A 23,675-nucleotide genomic window follows, 5' to 3' on the forward strand; every position below is an offset into this window, starting at 1 on the left:
AATTGAAGCTGCTTGTGGATAATCCCAAATGGATAATGAAAATCATCCAGGCAAGAAGGCAATACAAGATTCTGGACACCTTAGCTCTTCCTATTAATTGTCGTATTTGCAATGGAGATTTATTGTTTTGCTTAGCCTCATGTTTGACCCACAAGTGTATAAAATAAAGTGTTGACTTACTGCATCTGCACCTCTTAGCTATCCTTCATCAGTAAGGATAATTGAGAGAAGAAGCTCTTTGTTAAAATTTTAGATAAAACATTTTCTATTAGAAACAACTCTAGAGCATTTTAAACTAATGTTGAGAAGAACCTTTTAGGATCAGGGTCTACTTTTCTTGCTCTTGATAAAAATGAATGTTTTTCTTTGTAGGTACTTCATGAACCAAGAAAATAATTCTAGGGTGGCTGAGTTTGTGTTGCTGGGGCTCTCCAGTTCCTGGGAGCTCCAGTATTTCTTCTTCATGTTGTTTAATTTCTTGTATATCATCATTGTGCTGGGCAACCTCCTCATTGTACTCACAGTGATCTCTGAACCTGCCCTGCATACACCTATGTACATAATGCTCAGTAATCTTTCCATACTTGATGTCTTTCTGGCCACTTATGCAACCCCCAAGATGATTCATGATTTCCTTCATGAACCCAAGACCATCTCCTTCGAGGGCTGCATGGCCCAGATATTCTTACTCCATGTCTTTGCTGGTGGTGAGATGGTTCTCCTTGTAGCTATGGCATATGACAGATATGTAGCCATATGCAAACCTCTCCATTATGCAACCATCATGAATGTGTGTAAATGTACAGGTCTGGTAGTAGGCTCTTGGGTGATTGGGGTCATGCACTCCTTGAGCCAATTAGCTTTCACTGTAAACCTGCCCTTCTGTGGTCCAAATGTTGTGAACAGTTATTACTGTGATCTTACTTTGGTCATCAAACTTGCCTGTACGGATACATATGTCCCTGAAGTGTTGATGCTTTTGGATAGTGGTCTCATGGGGGTGGCCTCATTCTTGCTCTTGCTGGTCTCCTACACAGTCATCCTGGTTACTGTGCAACGTCGTTCCTCAATGGACATGGCCAAGGCCCGCAGCACTCTGACTGCCCACATCATTGTGGTTACGCTCTTTTTTGGGCCCTGTATCTTCATCTATGCCTGGCCTTTCAGCAACTTCCCAGTGGATAAAGTCCTTTCTGTGTTCTCTACAGTTTTCACACCTATATTGAACCCCATAATCTACACACTGAGAAACAAAGAGGTGAAATTGGCAATACATAAACTGAAGACCCGCTATGTATGTTCCAGGCTGCCTTCTCAACTCTCTCACCGAAGACTAGATGTGTTGAGTTGAGTAGATAGAAATACACTTGAGGAAACATGGATTGTCTCTTTTTCTGGTGACCACCATCGTTTTTAAAAATACTTTATTTGCTTAAAGTGATAAAGATAATGCTTGTTCTTTGTTAAATATCTATTATAAAGAAGCTTACATACAATTATGCATTCTCTAACCACAATTATTTTGATATAGTTTTATAGTTAATTTGCTTATATTTGCTACCTAATGTCAGTGACAAGATATTTCACAAACTATTGTATAATTTAAATTGTATGACTATGTTACCTGCACAAACACAGACATATAGATCAATGGAACAGAACAGAGAGCCTAGAAATAAACACATGCAATTATAGTCAATTATTGTTTAGTCGCTAAGCCATGTGCAACTCTTTGTGACCCCACTGGCTGCAGCATGCCAGACTTTCCTGTCCTTCACTTTCTCCTGGAGTTTGCTCAAATTCATGTCCATTGAGTCAGTGATGTTATCTAATCTCGTATCCTCTGCTGCCCTCTTCTCCTTTTGCCTTCAGTCTTTCCCAGTATCAGAGTCTTTTTCAATGAGCTGGCTCTTCTCGTCAGCTGGCCAAAGTAGTGGAGCTTCAGTTTCAGCATCAGTCCTTCCAATGAATATTCAGGGTTGATTTCCTTTAGGATTGACTGGTTCAATCTCCTTGCATTCCAAGGGACTCTCAAGAGTCTTCTCCAGTACGACAATTTGAAAGTAGTCACTCTTCTGCGCTCAGCAATTCTGTGCTCACAACTGCACATGAGTATTGGTAAAAACATATCTTTGCCTATACAGATCTTTGTTGGCAAAGTGATTTCCTTGCTTTTTAATATGCTGTCTAGGTTTGTCAGAGCTTTCCTTCCAAGGAGCAAAGATCTTTTAATTTCGTAGCTGTATTCACTGTCTGCAGTGGTTTATGGTCAACTAATCTACAACAAAGGAAGCAAGAATATACCATAAAGAAAAGACAGTCTCATCTATTCAAGGCACAGCCATTTACTTTTCGGTATTTTGTTAGCAGATGAAGAATTATTCAAATAAATAGTGTTTTAATTTCGGGAACATTTTTGTCTGCTTCCTTCTTCTTATTTTATAGTAATTAATCTGTTCTCCTGCAATAAATATTTCCCTCTTCAAGTATTAATTAGTAATTCTAATGATAATATAGTCTCCTTTTAAGTAGTCTTTTCCCAGTTATTTTTAAGGGATATTTGATCAATACATACATTTTATGTATCAGAATATGTGATATAAAACACCATTATAACAGCTAGTAGAATACTCACCATGCGAGAGGTATTGCTCAAACACACTTCATTTTGTGAAAAAATAAAGGCAGTCTCTTCAATGAGTGGTGCTGGAAAAACTGGACAGCTACATGTGAAAGAATAAAATTAGAACATTCTAACATTACATGCAAAAATAAACTCAAAATATATTAAAGACCTAAATATAAGACTAGATCCATAAAACTCCTAAAAGAAAACATAAGCAGAACACACTTTGACATAAATCATAGCAATATTTTTGGATCTATCTCATAAAGCAAAGGAAAAAAATAAACAAATGGGACCTAATTAAATTTAAAAGCTTTTTCACACCAAAGGAACTCATCAACAAAGCAAAACCACCACTTACTGAATGGGATAAAATATTTGCGAATGTGACTGATAAGGGGTTAACAGCCAAAATATATAAGAAGCATCATACAATTCAGCATCAAATAAAGCAATGATCTGATTTAAAAATGGGCAGAAGAACTGAATAGGCATTTTTCCAAAGCGGAAATGCAGAAGGCCAATAGGTATATAAATAACAAGTGGTGAGGATCTGGAGAAAAGGGAACACTTGTACACTGTTGATGTGAATGTACATTGGTATAGTCACTGTGGGAAACAGTATGGAGGTTTCTCAAGCAGTCCATCCTAAAGGAGATCGGTCCTAAGTGTTCATTGGAAGGACTGATGTTGAAGCTGAAACTCCAATACTTTGCCCACCTCATGCGAAGAGTTGACTCATTGGAAAAGACTCTGATGCTGGGAGAGATTGGTGGCAGGAGGAGAAAGGGACGACAGAGAATGAGATGGCTGGATGGCATCACCGACTCGATGGACATGAGTCTGAGTGAACTCCAGGAGTTGGTGATGGACAGGGAGGCCTGGCATGCTGCGATTCATGGGGTCACAAAGAGTCAGACACAACTGAGTGACTGAACTGAACTGAACGGCATGTGGTGTCTGAATGTTGGTTTAAAGTGCAGCAAACTGAAAAGACAGTTCTTTTGGAGATTATTAAACATTACGATCCAGAAGCACATGCTTCCAATCTTAGCCTTCAGTATATTCTGATATAGCAGCCAAAGTAATCATGATAAAATTTGTCACTTTGCCCAAAACACTCCAAAGCATTCATCCATTTCCTGCACATTGAAACTAAAGTTGTTATGACGACCTCTAAGTCCCAATACCTCTATCCCTTGTTACCTTTCTGATCTTAACTCCAACATTTCTCCTGCTTATTAACCCTGCTTCAATCAGCCTTGTCTTGTTACCATTTTTAGAAAATTCCAAGTGTCTATACCAGGCTCTTTGCATTTGATATCCCCTCTTTGTGGAAGAAATTTTCTTCCTTTTGAAATCTGTATGCTTATCTCTTCACTTCCTTCAGGTTTCTTCTTTAAGTAATCTTTTCAGTGAAGTCTTCTGTGACAGCTTTATCTATAAGTACAATGTTTTCAACAATATTTATCATGCTTCACTGTTTTATATTTTGCTCCATAGCACTTACTACCATATAATGCATTATATCATGTACTTATTTCTTTACAATAAATTTGTTTGTTTCTCCCAACTACCCAGTAAAAGCTTAATTGAGGACAACAGTTTCGTTTCATTCACTGCTACAGCCATTAAGCTTGGAAAATTGCCTGTTATTTGATAGGCATGCAAAAATGTTATTGAATAAATTGGTCTTAATGCTATTGAAAGCAAAAACAAAACAAAACAAAATAAAACTACTCTGCATAAACATAGTGGGAGTAAAAAGCTACTCATCTCACAAGTGATATTTAATCCTCATTTCTTTCTCCAAACCATAGAAAGGTTCTAAGCAAAAATCCTTCCCCTTCCCTCCAACCTTCATGCAATGCTATATAAACAACCAAAAATGAATACCTAAGTCTACCAAATATTCCTACTGCAGGAAGTAGCACCCTTTTGCTCATACTTCTGCTGACTGAGCAAATCTGTAGAAAAGTTTAAGCTTTCAGTCAGGAAGCACAGTTTTTAGATTCAAATCTTTTCTACAGTTAACTTTCTAGAATCCCATGTACATGATGTACAAGATCCCTTCATCATGTACAGAAGAATGAAACCTAGCTAAATGAATTTTTTCTCAGCCATAAAAAAACAAGCACTGAAACACTTTTTTTATTTATTATGAAATTGCGGGGTCTTACTATGAAAAAGATGAATGTAAAGCTAACATGATTATAGTGGATTGGAGGAGATAAGATTTGGAGCCTTCAGTCCCCTTTAAGAGCACATGGGGGTACCTGCACAGCCTATCCAGGGTTCCATGAATCAAGGTTTGAAATTCCCTGGGCTATAAAGTCTTTCTGGCTCTTCCAGGATTTTTAAATTCTGACTTGTCTTCTCATTCTGATTTCCCTCCCTCTCTCTTGGTCCTTGCTTGCAATTAACTGAATAAGTCTGAATATCCTATTCCTGAAATGTTTAATCCCTTTGACCTTCTTTGTACATGCCCATCTTGACTTCAGCAGGCATATAAGGAACTCCTGAGGTATAACTTCCAATTGCAACTACTCTCCTCTAGCCTTTATCCCCTCTTGTCACTTCCACAACCATCAGATGCATACTCCTAAGTCATATTCTCCTATACTGTAATTGTGAGTAGCATTTTATTTCCCAACAAATCAATTACAGAATCCTCAGTTGGTTCAGTTTAGTTCAGTCACTCAGTCGTGTCTGACTCTTTGCAACCCCATGAACTGCAGCACACCAGGCCTCCCTGTCCATCACCAACTCCCGGAGTTTACTCAAACTCATATCCATTGAGTCAGTGAGGCCATCCAACCATCTCATCATCTGTCGCTCCCTTCTCCTCCTGCCGTCAATCTTTCCTAGCATCAGGGAAATCTTTTCAAATGAGTCAGCTCTTCACATCAGGTGGCCAAAGTATTGGAGTTTCAGCTTCAACATCAGTCCTTCCAATGACTATTCAGGACTGATTTCATTTAGGGTGGACTGGTTGCATCCTAAGGGATAAAGTCCCTGCAGTCCAAGGGACTCTCAAGAGTCTTCTCCAACACCACAGTTCAAAAGCATCAATTCTTCGGCGCTCAGCTTTCTTTATAGTCTAACTCTCACATCCAGACATGACCACTGGAAAAACCACAGCCTTGACTAGACAGACCTTTGTTGGCAAAGTAATGTCTCTGCTTTTTAATATGCTGTCTAGGTTGGTCATAACTTTTCTTCCAAGGAGTAAGCGTTTTTTATTTCACATCTGCAATCACAATGTGCACTGATTTCAGAGCCTAAAAAATTAAAGTCTGCCATCTATTTGCCATGAAGTGATGGGATTGAATGCTATGATCTTTGTTTTCTGAATGTTGAGTTTTAAGCCAACTTTTTCACTCTCTGCTTTCACCCACATAAAGAGGTTCTTTAGTTCTTCTTTGATTTCTTCCATAAGGCTGGTGTCATCTGTATATCTGAGGTTATTGATATTTCTCCCAGCAATCTTGATTCCAGCTTGTGCTTCCTCCAGCCCAGCGTTTTTCATGATGTACTCTGCATATAAGTTAAATAAGCACTGTGACGATATACAGCCTTGACGTACTCCTTTTCCTATTTGGAAACAGTCTGTTGTTCCATGTCCAGTTCTAACTGTTGCTTCCTAACTTGCATACAGGTTTCTCAAGAGACAGGTCAGCTGGTCTGATATTCCCATCTCTTTCAGAATTTTCCACAGTTTATTGTGATCCACACAGTCAAGGCTTGGCATAGTCAATAAAGCAGAAATAGATGTTTTTCTGGAACTCTCTTGCTTTTTCCATGATCCTGTGGATGTTGGCAATTTGATTTCTGGTTCCTCTGCTTTTTCTAAAACCAGCTTGAACATCTGGACATTCACAGTTCACGTATTGCTGAAGCCTGGCTTGGAGAATTTTAAGCATTACTTTACCAGTATGTGAGATGAGTGCAATTGTGTGGTAGTTTGAGCATGCTTTGGGGTTGTCTTTCTTTGGGATTAGAATGAAAACTGACCTTTCCCAGTCCTGTGGCCACTGTTGAGTTTTCCAAATTTGCTGGCATATTGAGTGCAGCACTTTCACAGCATCATCTTTTAGGATGTGAAATAGCTCAACGAAACTAAGCCATGCCATGTAGGGCCACCCAAGATGGATGGGTCATGGTGGAGAATTCTGACAAAACATGGTCCACTGGAGAAGGAAAATGCAAACTGCTTCAGTAGTCTTGCCTTGAGAACCCCATGAACAGTACGAAAAGGCAAAAAGATAGGACACTGAAAGATGAACTCCCCAGGTCAGTAGGTGCCCAATATGCTACTGGAGATCAGTGGAGAAGTAACTCCAGAAAGAATGAAGAGACGGAGCCAAAGCAAAAACAACACCCAGTTGTGGATGTGACTGGTGATAGAAGCAAGATCTGATGCTGTAAAGAGCAATATTGCATAGGAACCTTGAATGTCAGGTCCATGAATCAAGGCAAATTGGAAGTGGTCAAACAGGACATGGCAAGAGTGAATGTCAACATTCTAGGAATCAGCGAACTAAAATGGACTGGAATGGGTGAATTTAACTCAGATGACCATTATATCTACTACTGCGGGCAGGAATCCCTCAGAAGAAATGGAGTAGCCATCATGGTCAACAGAAGAGTCTGAAATTCAGTACTTGGATGCAATCTCAAAAATGACAGAATGATCTCTGTTCATTTCCAAGGCAAACCATTCAATATCACAGTAATCCAAGTCTATGCTCCGACCAGTAACACTGAAGAAGCTGAAGTTGAATGGTTCTATGAAGACCTACAAGACCTTTTAGAACTAATACCCCCAATAGATGTCCTTTTCATTATAGGGAACTGGAATGCAAAAGTAGGTCCTCCCTTAGGTAATAAAAAATGTATCTTAGACTACCTTCTGATCAATGGAAGCTCTGGTATTTTTATCTTTCTCTGGAAAGTCCTTATAGTGAGGTTTGCTTATTTTAAGGAGTTAACGTGAGGAATAAGATATTTCCTATTACAAGGAACATGCAAAAGAGATTAGCTTATTTATAAGGTTCCTTAGTCTGGTATTAGACTAACTAGATGGAACAGAAATTTCATGGAGTTATCTCAGAGGTATACTGAAAAATCTCACTCCTTACCTTCCCTCACCCTTTTAGTGATATTTAAAGGGTATTTGTAAAAAAGATATGCATTAATATGTGTCTTCATAAATACCTGTTAAAAAGATGAAGAGCCCATTAGAAAATGGGCAAAAGACATAGAAAAGCAATTGTGGAGTGAAAGAAGTACAAATGGACAATTCAGGGATTAGTGGTTAACTCCACTAATAATCATTAAATGCATTCATATATCAGTGAGATGCGTTTTCTTTTCTGTGGGAAGCTGTGTTGTGTGGCTTGTAGCATCTTAGTTTCCTGACCAGGGACTGAACCCAGGCCCATAGCACTGAAAGCATGCAGTCCTAACCACTGGACTGCCAGGGAATTCCCAAGATGCATTTTTCATGTAGCAAATTAGCAAAATTAAAAAAACCAAACTATAACGCACTGTCTTGTCAAGAGAACGGGAAGTGAAGAATAGGCATTCTGATATATCATTTTAGTGAGATAAATTTTGGTATAGTTAATTTAAAAACTCTGAGTGCATAATTATATCTTAAACAAATAATGTATATAGTCATAAAATTATGTTGCAGAAACCAGTACTCGAGAAACCAAACACCACACTTGGAGAGTTGGAGAACTCAGGTTTATTACTCTGGTGGGCCCAGAGGAGTTAACACGCTAAGCTCTGAGCCCCGAACAAAGGAGTTACAGAATTTTATACGTGGACAGGCATGATTAAGTGGGTTTGCCGGTTTGCAGGAGCTGGGCGACTGCAAAGAACAGGACAAAGGTGAGTGAGATAAGCTCCAGTTCCTAGTATTGCGAGTCCCCACTTTCTGAGACCTACGTGGTGATCCAGACTTTGCAAGGAGCAAGCTGAGTTACAGAGGCAGAGGAGCAGGAAGTTATGTAAAATTTTAACATTTTCTCTTCAGTTACAGCTAAATAAAAGCAAGGTTATTATACATTAATAATAATATAGAAAATTCAAAATGTCCATATAATAAAATACAACAAATATATTTAAAAAGTGGTATAAAATTACTATATTGACCTGGGAGATATTTATTATATAATGTTAAGTGGTAGGTTTAAAATAATATGTACTGTGTATACAATGGTATACCTTTTATATATACAGTTATCTCCTTGTTCTCATTATAGATAATTTTTACTCTTATTCCTTACTTGAGTTTTCTAAATTAAAAAATAGAATCTTGTTAATTAAAAAGTGGTTTACTGTTTTTTCTGATTGGAAAGATAATATATACTTATTGCAGAGCAACAACAACAACAACAAAAAACTTCAGCAAACATAGAAATGTGTAAGGAATAAATTTATTGCATTCTTTCACTCAGAGATAACCACCGTTAACACTTTAGGGTAGACCTTTATAAGCTTTTCTGTGTATATAACACTAGCAAGAGTTTTGTATACGGATGATTTTAGCACATGGGTCTCAGACGGCTCTAAAAAGTTTCCTTAACTTCAGATTAAAAAACAAAGGTTTGGACAGTTAAGAGTACTATCTTATCTGACTGCAGGTTTTACTAGGTATGATGACCTTGAATTCTTAAGTTGGAGCAGTCAAAAGGGGAAAGAGCCACTGAGTTGGTGGACAAAGGAAAGTAGAGACAGAGGAACTAAGTGTAGTGATAGTCGCTCAGTTGTGTGTGACTCTTTGTGACTACAGAGACAGTAGCCCACCAGGCTCCTCTGTCCATGGAGTTCTCCAAAGATAGACTTTACTATTTTGATTATTTTGCCTAAGGTGAAAAATGGTCTGTGTAAAGAGGTGCCACTAAAGTGCATGGAATAACCATTCTTTTAAGTGGGATGATATCAAATATCACACTTTGATATTTAAGTACTGCTTTAATTAACACATGCAAATATTTTATCATAGATGGAACAAAGGCATTGTACCTAACAACTACTGAATATCTTTTATGGGCCAAGTATTGTTAAAAGTTTAACAGAAGTGGACTTTATGAGGCCTTCCCCAACAGGCCTTCCCCCACAGCCTCTGCTTTAGCTACTCTCTGAAGTACCTAGATAATAGTATTTGATGCACATTTCCTGAGTTGTTTTATCCAGTGAAAGATGTTAAGTACTTGATGACCAGGAGCACATAGCCCCAGGCCTCTTGGAGCCTAAGGACTGATACCGTTAACCCCTATAACACTGCCCTGTTACCTTGCCATCAGCCAATCAGAGGATTGTGCATGAGATGGATGATCACAAACCTCGTGGGCCTTCTCCCTCATCTGGCTTTTAAAAATGCCTACATTTTTGGGCTTGAGTCACCTGTCTCCTTTCATGGCCCTTCTATAAAGCTTTGTCTGCTACTAACTCTGATATTTTGGTTTGTTCGACCTCTCTGTGTGTCAGGTGCATGAACTTGGGCTAACACTAAGTGTTTTATCTATTAATATTATATTATAGATATTCCCTACAATCTAAACTAGGGCATATCAGTGAAACATTTGCAAGCAAAAATGTCATGAAGTGAAGAGAAATTACCTGAAGACATAACTTGCTAATGGATGCACAAATGACCTGAGATAAAACACAGATGCTCACAGATACAGTTCACAGGTATGGTGGCCAGATGCTAAGAACCTAAGTGTAGTCCTAGGAAGAAGCTTGGCAGTGCCACTTCTTGCTATTCACAGATCCTGAAGCCTCTGTAACAACTCACTGTAAAACAAACGCCAAACACTATTTTTGCTTTTCTCCTTTTTTTATAAAAGCAAAAGTCTTCAAATTTAAGTTACCAAAACAGGCAATAATATAAGTCTTTTTCTATAAAGCAAACTTTCAATAAGCAAGGGACACTTGTAATTCTTTTAATCTTTACAAAAATCCTATGAGTCATATATTATCATTTTCTCCAGTTTACAGTTGCAAGCCCAGAGAGCTTAATTAATATACCCAAGTTCATATTGCTAGAAATTACAAGACAATTCTTTGAAAGCTGTCAGTATGAGTCTAGAGTTTCTTTCCTGTTTCAGCAATTGTGATGATTGGTAAACTATTCTTAGAATAAAACTATCATGCCCGGATGCAGAGACAAAAGCCAAGTTATCCAGTCATTAAAAAATAAATGATTGTATACAACACGTATTTTATGTGCTAATAAGGAAGTAAGTATGTTGAGAGGGATTTGACACCAAGCTTGGCCTTGCTCATTTTCTCTCCCAATCCTATGATGCATTTCTATTTCACTTTACAGGAGCATTTCCGATCCAGTTTCAGCAATTTGAAACCATGGACCAAGAAAATAACTCAGGAGTGACTGAGTTTGTACTGCACAGTCTTTCAGGTTCTCGAGAGCTACAACTTTTCTGTTTTGCATTTTTTACACTTTTCTATTTATCTGTTGTGCTGGGGAACCTCCTCATAGGGCTCACAGTCTTCTCTGAACCTTCCCTACACACACCCATGCACTTTCTACTCAGTAACCTCTCGTTCACTGATGTGTGTCTGTCCACGTTTGCTACCCCCAAAATGATTGTTGATTCCTCGTGGAGCACAAGGCCGTCTCCTCTGAAGGCTGCATGGCCTGGATATTCTTCCTGCACTCCTTGGCTGGTGGTGAGATGATGCTTCTTGTGGCCATGGCATATGATAGATACGTGGCCAAATGTCGCCCGCTGCATTATGCCACCATCATGAATGTGCGCAACTGCATAAGCCTCGTGGTGGGCTCCTGGCTCACTGGGGTTCTGCACTCAGTAAGTCAGTTGGTCTTCACAGTACACCTCCCATTCTGTGGCCCCAACAGAGTGGACAGTTTTTTCTGCTACCTTCCCCTGGTGATCAAACTTGCCTGCACAGACACCTTCACTCTTGAGGTCCTGATGCTTTCAGACAGCGGTCTAATGGCCATGTGCTCCTTTGTGCTCTTGCTGGTCTCCTACATGGTCATCCTGGTCACTGTGCGGCGGCATTCCTCAGCGGGCATGGCCAAGGCAAGGGCCACCCTGACTGCCCACATAGCCGTAGTAACCCTCTTCTTTGGGCTCTGCATCTTCATTTATGCCTCGCCTTTTAGCAGTCTTCCGGTGGAAAAGTTTATCTCAATATTTTATATAGTTTTTACTCTTCTTTTAAACCCCTTGATCTATACTTGAGAAATAAGGCGGTAATATCAGCAATGCAAAAACTAAGGCACCAACAGGTGCGTTCCTAATGGTCTTCCAGTTCTCCTTTGTGGGAAACAGTGGCCCATAATAATAGCCAGGTTAGTGTACCTTCTTCTGTGAATTACTGTTATGTCTCAAATACCATAGAACACATTTCTTCATTTTCATATCTTTTGCTTATAGAACAGCAAACTAGCCATCTTAGATAACAGAAGAATAAGACACTCTGTCTTTTGCTTGTGAAATAATTTTTTAAATTTCATGGCAAAATTATTTATAGTGTTGGGAAAGGGTGTGTTTTTCCTTTTACCCCTTGTGAGGTCTTGTGGATAAACTAGTAATAAAATTGACACAAAGCAGATTAACAGGAGAAAAAGAAACACATTTTAATTCATCCACATGAAGCTCTCACAGAAATGAAACCTAATAAGAGGCCAAAGCAGGCAGATTTTATACACTTTAGACAAAAAACAAACAAACACAAAAAACAATAAATTTGTGAGGAATTGACAGGACAAAGAAACTTATGATTTGGGTGCCCAATTAGTGAAGAATCTAAGCAAAGTTTGCACTTGGGATAGTAAATTAAAGAAGTAACAGGTTTGTTTCTATAGGCTTCTTGGCCCAACTCCATCTTTGGTGATAAGGGTGTCCTTCTACCTCCAGATATGGAGGGTGCAACCCCTCATATATGAGATTTCCTACCTTCAGCAGACAGAAATGTGGGTCAGTCAGAATGTCCTTCTTGCACTGGTTATTTCTTAAGTAACTTTAAGAATCAATATAGTAACTTTGATAATCAGTATGCCATTGAGGCATATTTCGAGGTAACTTACTATGGAGATCAACAATAATATTAAAAGTCCTCTTTTTCTAAGTCTTTTTTTTCTTGTAGATTATTGGTGGAAATGTAAATTGGTGCAGTAAAAAACAGTGTTAAAAAAACTAAAAATAGAACTGCCATATGATTTAACAGTTCCACATCTAAGTGTATACACATACACACACACACACACATCTGGAAAAAATGAAAGCACTAATTCAAAAAGATATACACACCTTGATATTCATAGTAGCCCTGTTTAAAATAGCCACTATCGGAAGTAACCCAAGTGTTCGTCAACAGGCAAATGAATTAAAAAGATGTGAGATACACACACACACACACACACACACACACACACACACACACACGCATATATAACGATGGAATATTACTCAGCCATATAAAAGAATGAAATTCTACCATTTGCAGCAATGTGGATGGATCTAGAAAATATTACATTTAGTAAAATAAGTTAGAGAAAAACAAATACACTATGATATCACTTACGTGCATTATTTAAAAAATAATAATACAAATGAAGGCATATAGTAAAACAGAAACACACTCACAGGTATAGAAAGCAAACTAGTGATTACCCGCGGGGAGGACAAATGGAAGGGGGCCTGTTAGGGGTCTGGAATTAAGAGATACAAATGACTGTGTGAAATTGAAAGTGAAGTTGCTCAGTTGTGTCCGACTCTTTGCGACCCCATGGACTGTAGCCTACCAGGCTCCTCCATCCATGAAATTTTCCAGAAGAGAGTACTGGAGTGGGTTGCCATTTCCTTCTCCAGGGTATCTTCCCAACCCAGGGATTGAACCCAGGTCTCTGGCATGGCAGGCAGACATTTTACTGTCTGAGCCACCAGGGAAGCCAAAAATGCACAAATGACTGTGTATAAAATAGATATGCAACAGGGATACATTGTATAGCACAGAGTATTAGAGTCATTATCTTATAATAACTTCTAATGGAATATAAACTGTAAAAATACTAAATCAGTATGCTGTACTCCTGAAACTAATATTGTAAATCAACTATACATCAATAAAAGTCTTCTTTTCCTTAAAAAAAGTGATCAAATTCATGCTTCTTCCAATCTCCTTGGTAAATATGGAGATGTACAAAATACTAAAATTATGTATAATATGTAAATCATATTTTCAAGTTTTAGGCTAGTAATTAATTTAGTTATTTTCCAGCCATCATCTTATCTGATATCATTATTGTCATAAATTTTACAGATGAGGAAAAATTGGCACAGTTCTTACCATTTTAGTTGACAGAATAAGTCCTTCTGATTGCAGACCTCATTCCCTGTCTCTTCTGTCTTCGTACATGTATATAAATACAAACAACTGTATTCCTTGCCATTCAAGCTATTTTAATCTGAAGTAAGGAACTAATTACACTGAGATAATTTTTTGTATATTGGCAGATTATTTCTTGCAATCTAAAGTCTCATTGCATGCTAACCAAATTTAGAGACCAAAAGAGCACATAGGTTATGATGCAGAACTCATCTGAACTCAGAAACCAAATAGATTTGCATACTTACTTTAACAATGTTACAAATACTAAAACATGACTTCTCAAGCAATGTTTACATATTTCAGTGTATTAAATCAAAGTTCAGAATTGACACTTAAAGTTGGCGATTCAGAGTACATAAAAATATAGACATCTCTTCATATAAAACGAGAGGATTTTTTCTAATAGTGTTAAATGTGTGATTTGCTCTATATATTCTCCTCCCTATCTCCATGCTGTGCACTCTAATTTATGTTGACCAATAAAACATAATATTTTAAGGCTCTTTCAAAGTATAAGATCATTATTTTGAATTTTCAAAAATTTTAACTTTTTCAAACTTAATGTTCAATTCTTATTTATAGTGTAACCGTCTTTCACCAATTAGAAAACTGAGAGTAAGTGTCATACAAATTAATTTAGTTGAACATACTCATAATTGGCAAGAAGCAGAAATGAGTCAAGTAACTTTAACTTCTGACTTCTAGTCTTTGAAAGAAAATCCATGCCCAAAGGCAAATTATGCTTTTGATATAGCATATATAGAAGAAATAGGAGAAGGCACCCTACTCCAGTACTCTTGCCTGGAAAATCCCATGGACAGAGGAGCCTGGTAGGCTGCAGTCCATGGGGTCGCTAAGAGTTGGACACGACTGAGCAACTTCACTTTCACTTTTCACTTTCATGCATTGGAGAAGGAAATGGCAACCCACTCCAAATGTTCTTGCCTGGAGAATTCCAGGGACGGGGGAGCCTGATAGGCTGCCGTCTATGGGGTCACACAGAGTCGGACACGATTGAAGCGACTTAGCAGCAGCATATAGAAGAAATGGTTGTATGGAATAGGATTCAGTGCCAGTTATATTTTAAACAGTGTGAGACTCATTTTTTTCTCCACAATTTTACCATTCTGTAAGATTTTGTTGATTCTTCTATGAAACATAGACTTAAAAGATAATAGCCTAATATAGGACTGGGTCATACAACAATGGGAATGATAAAGCAAAACACACATTCAGTGATCACATAAAGTTTATCAGTTGTGTTTTTATATATCATCTCATTCCATCCTTGCAAAATATCTATGGATTAGAAAACCAAGCTTATACCTCTATTGGCAACACTATTGAAACTTAAAAAAATGATAAAAATACTTTTGAGTTTTTGGTATTATTTAACAGAAATGAAGGACATCATGGTATCTGAAATGGTGGAAGTTTGGGAGGGGGGAAGTTGATGGAAAGTGACTGTAGATCATGAAAATGATGGGCAGTGCTTGGCTACCAGGGTAAATTTTGTTTGTGCAGGACGGTTTGGGTCTGGGGACTTCAGTGAAAGTATGGACTAGCAGAGAAAACTAAGTAGCACAAGGAAAAGACCAAAATATCTGTCTTCACTCCGAACTTAGGGATGTAAAAACACTTCCTCTTGGATATTACAATGGTGGGATCACCCACATATAAGTTTAGAGTTTGAATTTATATGCTGTGTATATTTTGAACACAATTACCTGATATAATCACATATGATATTGAGAACTCAGGGGCTTCCATGGTGGGCAGTGGTGAAGAATCTGCCTGCCAATGCAGGACATGCAGGAGACATGAATTCAATCCCTGTCAGGAAGATCCCCTGGAGGACGAAGTGGCAAGCTCTTCCAATATTCTTCCTGAAGAATCCCATGGACAGAGGAGCCTGGTGGGGTACTGTTCATGGGGTGGCCAAGAGTCGGACACAACTGAGCACAACACAGTACTCAGTGTTGAGAACTCAAAGGGACAATGAAGTTTGGGTGACCTTTGGAAAAGCAAAAACAAAGATGTCTCTGAAGGATCACATGGATTTAGACACATGAAGTCCTTCTGCTGAGCACAGAAGAACTGATGCTTTTGAACTGTGGTGTTGGAGAAGACTCTTGAGAGTTGCTTGGACTGCAAGGAGATCCAACCAGTCGATCCTAAAGGAGATCAGTCCTGGGTGTTCATTGGAAGGACTGATGTTGAAGCTGAAACTCCAATACTTTGGCCACCTGATGCGAAGAGCTGACTCATTAGAAAAGATCCTGATGCTGGGAAAGGTTGAGAGCAGGAGGAGAAGGGGACGACAGAGGATGAGATGGTTGGATGGCATCACCGACTCAATGGACATGGGTTTGGGTGGACTCCGGGAGTTGGTGATGGACAGGGAGGCCTGGTGTGCTGCAGTTCATGACAAAATAGATTAACCTCCTGTTTCCCCCTCAAATCAGTAGTAAATCTATTAGATATATAAGAAATGTGTTCAAAATGACTAAATATATATAGCAAATAAAAAGGAGAAAATATTACCATCATAAAGTAAAAGCAGGTGACTTCTGCTTAGGGTAAAAAGAGTAGACATAATTTTCCATATTCTTCCTGCTAAATACAATTATAATACTGGACATAATCTATTAAGCAAACATTATAAGAAGGGAGACTGGATAGGGACCCAAAAAATGACATAATATAACTTAAAAAGCCAACAACTCAAAAACTCTAATGAGAAAAGACAAAAAAGAAAAAAATCCTAACAAAATCTTGTTCTCTCAAGCTGAAGAACCAAGAAGAAGGCAGCTGGCAAGACAGAAAACTTCCACAATAATTTCTCTCCTCCAGGCAAACACCATACCAAAAAATTTTTCATCCCACTTCACACTAGCAAAGGCCAATGGATAGCTTAGACTGGTATCCCTAGCCAAACTGTAAAAATGTACCCAAATCCTCCTACCTCCTGAGATGGTGTCAGAGGAGGGCATGTAGGGAGCCAGAGCTCTCTGTCAGACTATAATCAATTCCTCCTCCCTTGGTGTAAGTGGGTAGTGGCATCAGCCTCCAATCCCCCCCAGCCAGGTAGTATTGAAGGAGGCCTCTGGAGGAGCCAGAACTCTCTCCTACCCAAAAATGACTAGAAGCTCCTCACTTATCCTTAGGTGCTGAGAAACTGGACTTCTACCCACACTGGACCTGAGAAGGCATTGTTCCCCCTGTCTTCATTTTTTTTTTTCTCTCTCTGCCAAAAAAATGTGGGTTGTGTCTCTTTTATCATCAAAGATGTCATGCTCATCACATGATTTTTATTGTGCTTTTATTTTACTAACATTAGAAGAAAAGGGCACTTGATTTTAGGTAGAGAATGAGGCCCAGTGATTCACCATCATTCCCACATACAAATGGAGAAACTGAGATTCAGGAATTGTGTTTTACCCAAAAGAATATGGCTGGCTAGCCCCTAAGTTCAAATATCTCTCCAGGTATGTAGGCAGCTAGTGAGGTTGGGTTCTCTGAAGAGTTAAAAGCCAAGTACAGTGAGGGTACAAAATAAAGAGAAGACTGATCTCCCTTTAAGCTAAGGATAAATAGAGGCTAAATTTGTGGAAAATATGTGGAAACCCATCCAACAAGGAATATATATATTTATGATTCCAATTCCTTCAAGTCTTTGCTCAAATAGAATGTATAACAGGTACCTGTCAAAGCAATTTATAAAGAAGCGAGCTAAACAGACCGGTTTAAATAAGGTTAGTGAGGTTTGTTTTGTAGATTCCTTGGAGTCATCTCAGCTGGTAAGGATCTAGAGTTGTCTCTGATTAACTTCTGACATTCCTGGTAGAAAGGAGAAGGGAACACCCATACAATGTATGTCTTGGTTTTAGGCAGATACGGAGGCCAGAGAGCTTTGCTTATATCTGCTTCTTCTCAATTGTCTGAGATTAAAATGATTCTTAAGCCAAAGTGGCATATTTCAGGGTGGCATATTTTGATACCTTTCAAGCTTTATTATTAATAAAAATGAAGGAAATATGGCAAAACATTAAAATATGGCAAAATTAAACACTATACAAAGACATTTAACAGTTCTCTTTGAGTATACTAAGCAAGAGAGTTCCAGAAAAATATCTATGTCTGCTTTATTGACTATGCCAAAACCTTTGACTGTGTGGATCACAATAAACTGTGGAAAATTCTGAAAGAGATGGGAATACCAGACCACCTGACCTGCCTCTTGAGAAATCTGTATGCAGGTCAGGAAGCAACAGTTAGAACTGGACATGGAACAACAGACTGGTTCCAAATAGGAAAAGGAGTACGTCAAGGCTGTATATTGTTACCCTGCTTATTTAACTTATATGCAGAATATATCATAAGAAACGCTGGACTAGAAGAAACACAAGCTGGAATCAAGATTGCTGGGAGAAATATCAATAACCTCAGATATGCAGATGATACCACCCTTATGGCAGAAAGTGAAGAAGAACTAAAAAGCCTCTTGATGAAAGTGAAAGAGGAGAGTGAAAAAGTTGGCTTAAAGCTCAACATTCAGAAAACGAAGATCATGGCATGTTGTCCCATCACTTCATGGGAAATAGATGGGAAAACAGTGGAAACAGTGTCAGACTTCATTTTTGGGGGCTCCAAAATCACTGCAGATGTTGATTGCAGCCATGAAATTAAAAGACGCTTACTCCTTGGAAGACAAGTTATGACCAACCTAGACAGCATATTCAAAAGCAGAGACATTACTTTGCCAACTAAGGTCTGTCTAGTCAAGGCTATGGGAGAAGACAATGGCTCCCCACTCCAGTACTCTTGCCTGGAAAATCCCATGGACGGAAGAGCCTGGTAGGCTGCAGTCCATGGGGTCGCTGAGAGTTGGACACGACTCAGTGACTTCGCTTTTACTTTTCACTTTCATGCATTGGAGAAGGCAATGGCACCCCAGTCCAGTACTCTTGCCTGGAGAATCCCAGAGACGGCGGAGCCTGGTGGGCTGCCGTCAATGGGATCGCACAGAGTCAGACACGACTGAAGCGCCTTAGCAGCAGCAGCAGCAGTCAAGGCTATGGTTTTTCCTGTGGTCATGTATGGATGTGAGAGTTGGACTGTGAAGAAGGCTGAGTGCTGAAGAATTGATGCTTTTGAACTGTGGTGTTGGAGAAGACTCTTGAGAGTCCCTTGGACTGCAAGGAGATCCAACCAGTCCATTCTGAAGGAGATCAGCCCTGGGTGTTCTTTGGAAGGAATGATGCTAAAGCTGAAACTCCAGTTCTTTGGCCACCTCATGCGAAGAGTTGACTCATTGGAAATGACTTTGATGCTGGGAGGGATTGGGGGCAGGAGGAGCAGGGGACGACAGAGGATGAGATGGCTGGATGGCATCACTGACTCGATGGACGTGAGTCTGAGTGAACTTCGGCAGTTGGTGATGGACAGGGAGGCCTGGGGTGCTGCGATTTATGGGGTCGCAAAGAGTCGGACACGACTGAGTGACTGAAATGAACTGAACTGAACTGAAACTGAGGCTCAGAGTTAAATGATTTACCTAATAACTTATTCTTAGTTATTAATAGAATTGGGAACAAGAATCTACCTCCTTTAAGTTCTTATTCTTTGTCCTTTCCTCTGTATACTGCCCAAGGGCTGAAAGACCCTCCCTTTTTCTCCTATGATTTTATGGCCCTCATTGTAATTGTCAACAATGTGGGATGCTATTTACTTTGTTCCAAAGGGAATATGTAGTAGAAAATATTAATAATACCCATTGGAAGATGAATCTTTGCTATCTATTGCTAAATCTCCAAAGCTTCAGTTGGTTACTTAGATAAAACCATGCACTATTCCAATTTGACAGGAGAAAAAGGCATCTATAAGTATAACTAGGTGGAAAAAGTTAATCCCACAATAGGAAACTGAAGAGTTCAATTTACATTCTGACATGTCTTATATCAGGTAGGTTATATTGAACAAAAATGTACATTAAAAATAGATTGTGTCCAGGTACGTATTGCATTATTACATTGTGTCTCAAAGATAATCCACAGATGGGAGGAAAGTGTATTAGAAGTAAAAGAAAATGAGTCAAGATGAGAATGTTCGTGTGTTTTAGCAGGTTTGGAAGAATTTGTGAAAAATTATGTAAGAAGGTGAAGTATTCTTAGTCAGATCATGACAAACTCCAATTGTATTTTAAAAAATCCTTTATGCTATGCTTACCTAGTACCTGAATAAATAAACATGAAAATCAAGGCTATATATTTCTTTGTGGATACAGGCCTATGATGTAAAACTATAAAAAAATCATGGAAATGTTAACCAAATTCAGCTTATAGTTTTGTAGTTGTATACCTTTGTATCAGTGATTTACTTTACACTCTGTAAAAGTGGATCAGACAAGATTTATTTAAACCTATAGAAATACAGTGCAAATTTATTATTAAGATTCTCATTATTTTTTATCACTTTTTAAAAGCTTGGTAAACAGACAGTTGTTTGTTTCCAGTACAAAAAATTAGTAATTTTCTCTATGCTGCAATTCAAAGGGATTATTTTATTCCTTTTGAATTTGTTGGTTTGGTTATGGGCACTGGTTTTAATGACTCAAGTATGAGCTTGTATTATTAATGAGATGAAATATTTTTGTTCCATGTGGAGATGAAGTTTATGTAGGCAGTTTATGGTTTGTAGACAATTTACTGGGAAGGCCTCTGTGCACAGGGAGATTAGAAGATAGAAATACTATGTAAAATGATAGATATGCTGCTGCTGCTAAGTCGCTTCAGTCGTGTCCGACTCTGTGCAATCCCATAGACGGCAGCCCACCAGGCTCCCCCGTCCCTGGGATTCTCCAGGCAAGAACACTGGAGTGGGTTGCCATTTCCTTCTCCAATGAATGAAAGTGAAAAGTGAAAGTAAAGTCACTGAATCGTGTCCAACTCTCAGCGACCCCATGGACTGCAGCCCACCAGGTTCCTCCACCCATGGGATTTTCCAGGCAAGAGTACTGGAGTGGGGTGCCATTGCCTTCTCTATGATAGATATGAGGTGAAATATATTTCAGTTAGCACTAAGTGCATTTATGGAAAATCTGTTCCACGCAAAGTATCTGTACTATATCCTGTGAGTTGTACATAAGATGTACAAGTATTCAAGCATCTCTCCATGTGGTAGAGAAATGTTAGCTACCCACAAACTCTTACCTTAAAAGAGCACATAATGTACATGCAAGTAAAGCACCTCAACAAAATTAGGAGGTAAGAAGTTTCAGCTTAAGCTCTGTGAAGACTTTTTGAGGAGATGGCAGTTGCATTGGAATAGACCATCTATTTGTGAAAGATAGGAAAAAATGAATAGGGAGTGTTTACCAGCTTAATAAATGATTGAGTGTGTCTTTGCTGGAGAACGGTGCAGATAAAACCAGATAGAACCATGTTACTTGGTTGTCATGGTAAATAATTTAAAATTTATTAATTTTTTCACTTTAAGGAGTAATGAGATGTTACAGGTGGAAGAGTGAGGAAAAAGTAAGGTTTACAACCTGGAAGAATAATAGTGACAGTTACACAATGAAAAATCCTGAAAGGGAGAAACGGTTGAGTTGAGGAGAAAAGTTGTGAGCCAGAAGTGTACCTCATTCTTTTAATTTATACACATTGTGCTCTGTGCTCAGCTGCTCCGTCAAGCCCAGCTCTTTGTGACCCGATGGATCATAGGCCGCCAGGCTCCTCTGTCCACGGGATTTCCCAGGCAAGAATATTGGACTGGGTGGTGATTTCCTTCTCCAGGGCATCTTCCCCACCCAGGGACTGAGCCTACATCTCCTGCATTGGCAGGGGGGTTCTTTACCAGTAGCCACCAGGGAAGCCCATATAATGGAATATTACTCAGCCCTCCAGGGGATCTTCCTGACCCAAGGAACAAACCCACGTCTCATGTCTCATGCATTGGCAGGCAGGTTCTTCACCACCAGCACCACCTGGGAACCCCTTTATACACATTGTATTCATACAAAACACATTTTCACTAGGTAGAGTTCATCATTTTATGTAATAAGTTCATAAACTTGAGCAGGAACACCTTTAGAGATGGGGAAACAGAAAGAAAGTGAGTCCACATGGAAAAGGTAATAAAATAATGTATTCTATATTTCAGAATACTGTCAGTTACATACCGTTATAAACACTGTTGTCACTAATACATTCATTTAATTTTTAATATTTTAAGATGGATTCTTTTAACAGTTTGACTCCAGAAGTCTATAATAATGTGTATATAAAACGTGGATAAGTTGAAATGTTTCTGTGAACATTCTTCCAGTAAAAATATAGGAAATGATTTTCTCATTGAGGGCTTCCCTGTGTGGATTGTGATTGCATCTGGATCTAAATGAAAACTGATCAAAAAGTGTAGAGTTTCAGATATGTAGGATGAATAAATTCTGGAGATCTAAGTAATGGATTATATATTTAAAATTTGCTGAGAGACTAGATTTTAATTGTTTCACAAATGAAAAGATAACTATGTGGGATAATGGATATGTTAATACTAGCTTGATTGTGGTAATAATTTCACCATGTATACAGGTACCAAAATATCACACTGTATACCTTAAATATGTTTTACTCATCAGTTATTACACAATAAAGCTAGGGAGGGTGGGATTGAGAATCTAGGATGGTATCCCAGGGACAGAGTGAGACTTTAGCTTCTTGTATGAAATAGGCAGTTGAACACATATATGATCCTACATGGGGGTAAGATCACTTCTCACTCTAAGGTTCATTATTATAACTGTGTTCAATGGTTAATTGTGAGAACAAATACAGCTATAAATACAGCTTCCTGAAAGTTTTTTTTTTTTTTCAGTTCAAAGGAATTGGATTTATACAGTAAGGCTATATTACTACAGGGAAGAAATGAGATGTAAGTTTGAAATAATTCTCAGGATTATTCTGATTCCAAATAAAATATATTTAAAGGAGCATGGGATATTTATAACTCAATTATTTTTATTTCTCTATGCTGAAACAATTAGTTTTTAATTATGAAAAGGTCTTAATAATATCATGGAGAACACTAAGCAAGGGGATCATAAATTAAATTTAATTTTGATAAGCAAGCATAATGGAAAATTTAGGTTCTGTTTTTAAATTATTAAGCAAAGATGAGTTTTAGATAATTAAAGTTATAACATGTATTTTAAGAAATTATACAAAAAAGTAATTGACAGTCTAGTTTGCAACTATAGACCTGGAAAATATATATTCAACAGTATCTCCTTAGTAGGAACTGTTTAAATTGTTATTATTCCTGCAATAGTAGTAAAGTTTTGTTTACATTGTTATCACGATAAGTTAGATCATGAATGAGCTTGTTTACTACTATGTGAAAGATTATTAAGACTATCCCAAAACTCAAGGGGTTCTAACAAGACTGGTAAAATTATTTGGACATTCTCATAAGCTCCTTCTGACTCTTCAGATATATTATCATGGTCTCTTCAAAATTTTTCATTCAGCAAATACGCATTATATCTGGTATTTCAGAATCCTTTACAATAAAAGTGTTATAGTTTGTAATTCTGATTCCTCTGATTCCCCTTCTTCAGGATTGTTTCAGAGCAAGTCTGCAGCCTGGATCC

At 38.3% G+C, this 23,675-nt stretch overlaps 1 protein-coding gene and 1 pseudogene across 1 annotated transcript; both read left to right on the forward strand.

Moving 5' to 3' along the window:
• Positions 1 to 379: 379 nt before the first annotated feature.
• LOC128054078 (olfactory receptor 4K15-like) lies at positions 380 to 2,180 on the forward strand (the record flags this gene model as incomplete). Its single annotated transcript, XM_052646643.1, has 2 exons — positions 380 to 1,294; positions 2,145 to 2,180. Coding segments are annotated over exons 1-2 (951 nt in total), but the record flags the coding sequence as incomplete, so codon positions are not given.
• An 8,825-nt stretch (positions 2,181 to 11,005) lies between these two features.
• LOC128054432 (olfactory receptor 4K15-like) lies at positions 11,006 to 11,871 on the forward strand (annotated as a pseudogene).
• Positions 11,872 to 23,675: the final 11,804 nt, after the last annotated feature.

Source organism: Budorcas taxicolor, chromosome 10 (assembly GCF_023091745.1).
Source record: "Budorcas taxicolor isolate Tak-1 chromosome 10, Takin1.1, whole genome shotgun sequence".
In the NCBI taxonomy this organism is placed as follows: domain Eukaryota; kingdom Metazoa; phylum Chordata; class Mammalia; order Artiodactyla; family Bovidae; genus Budorcas; species Budorcas taxicolor.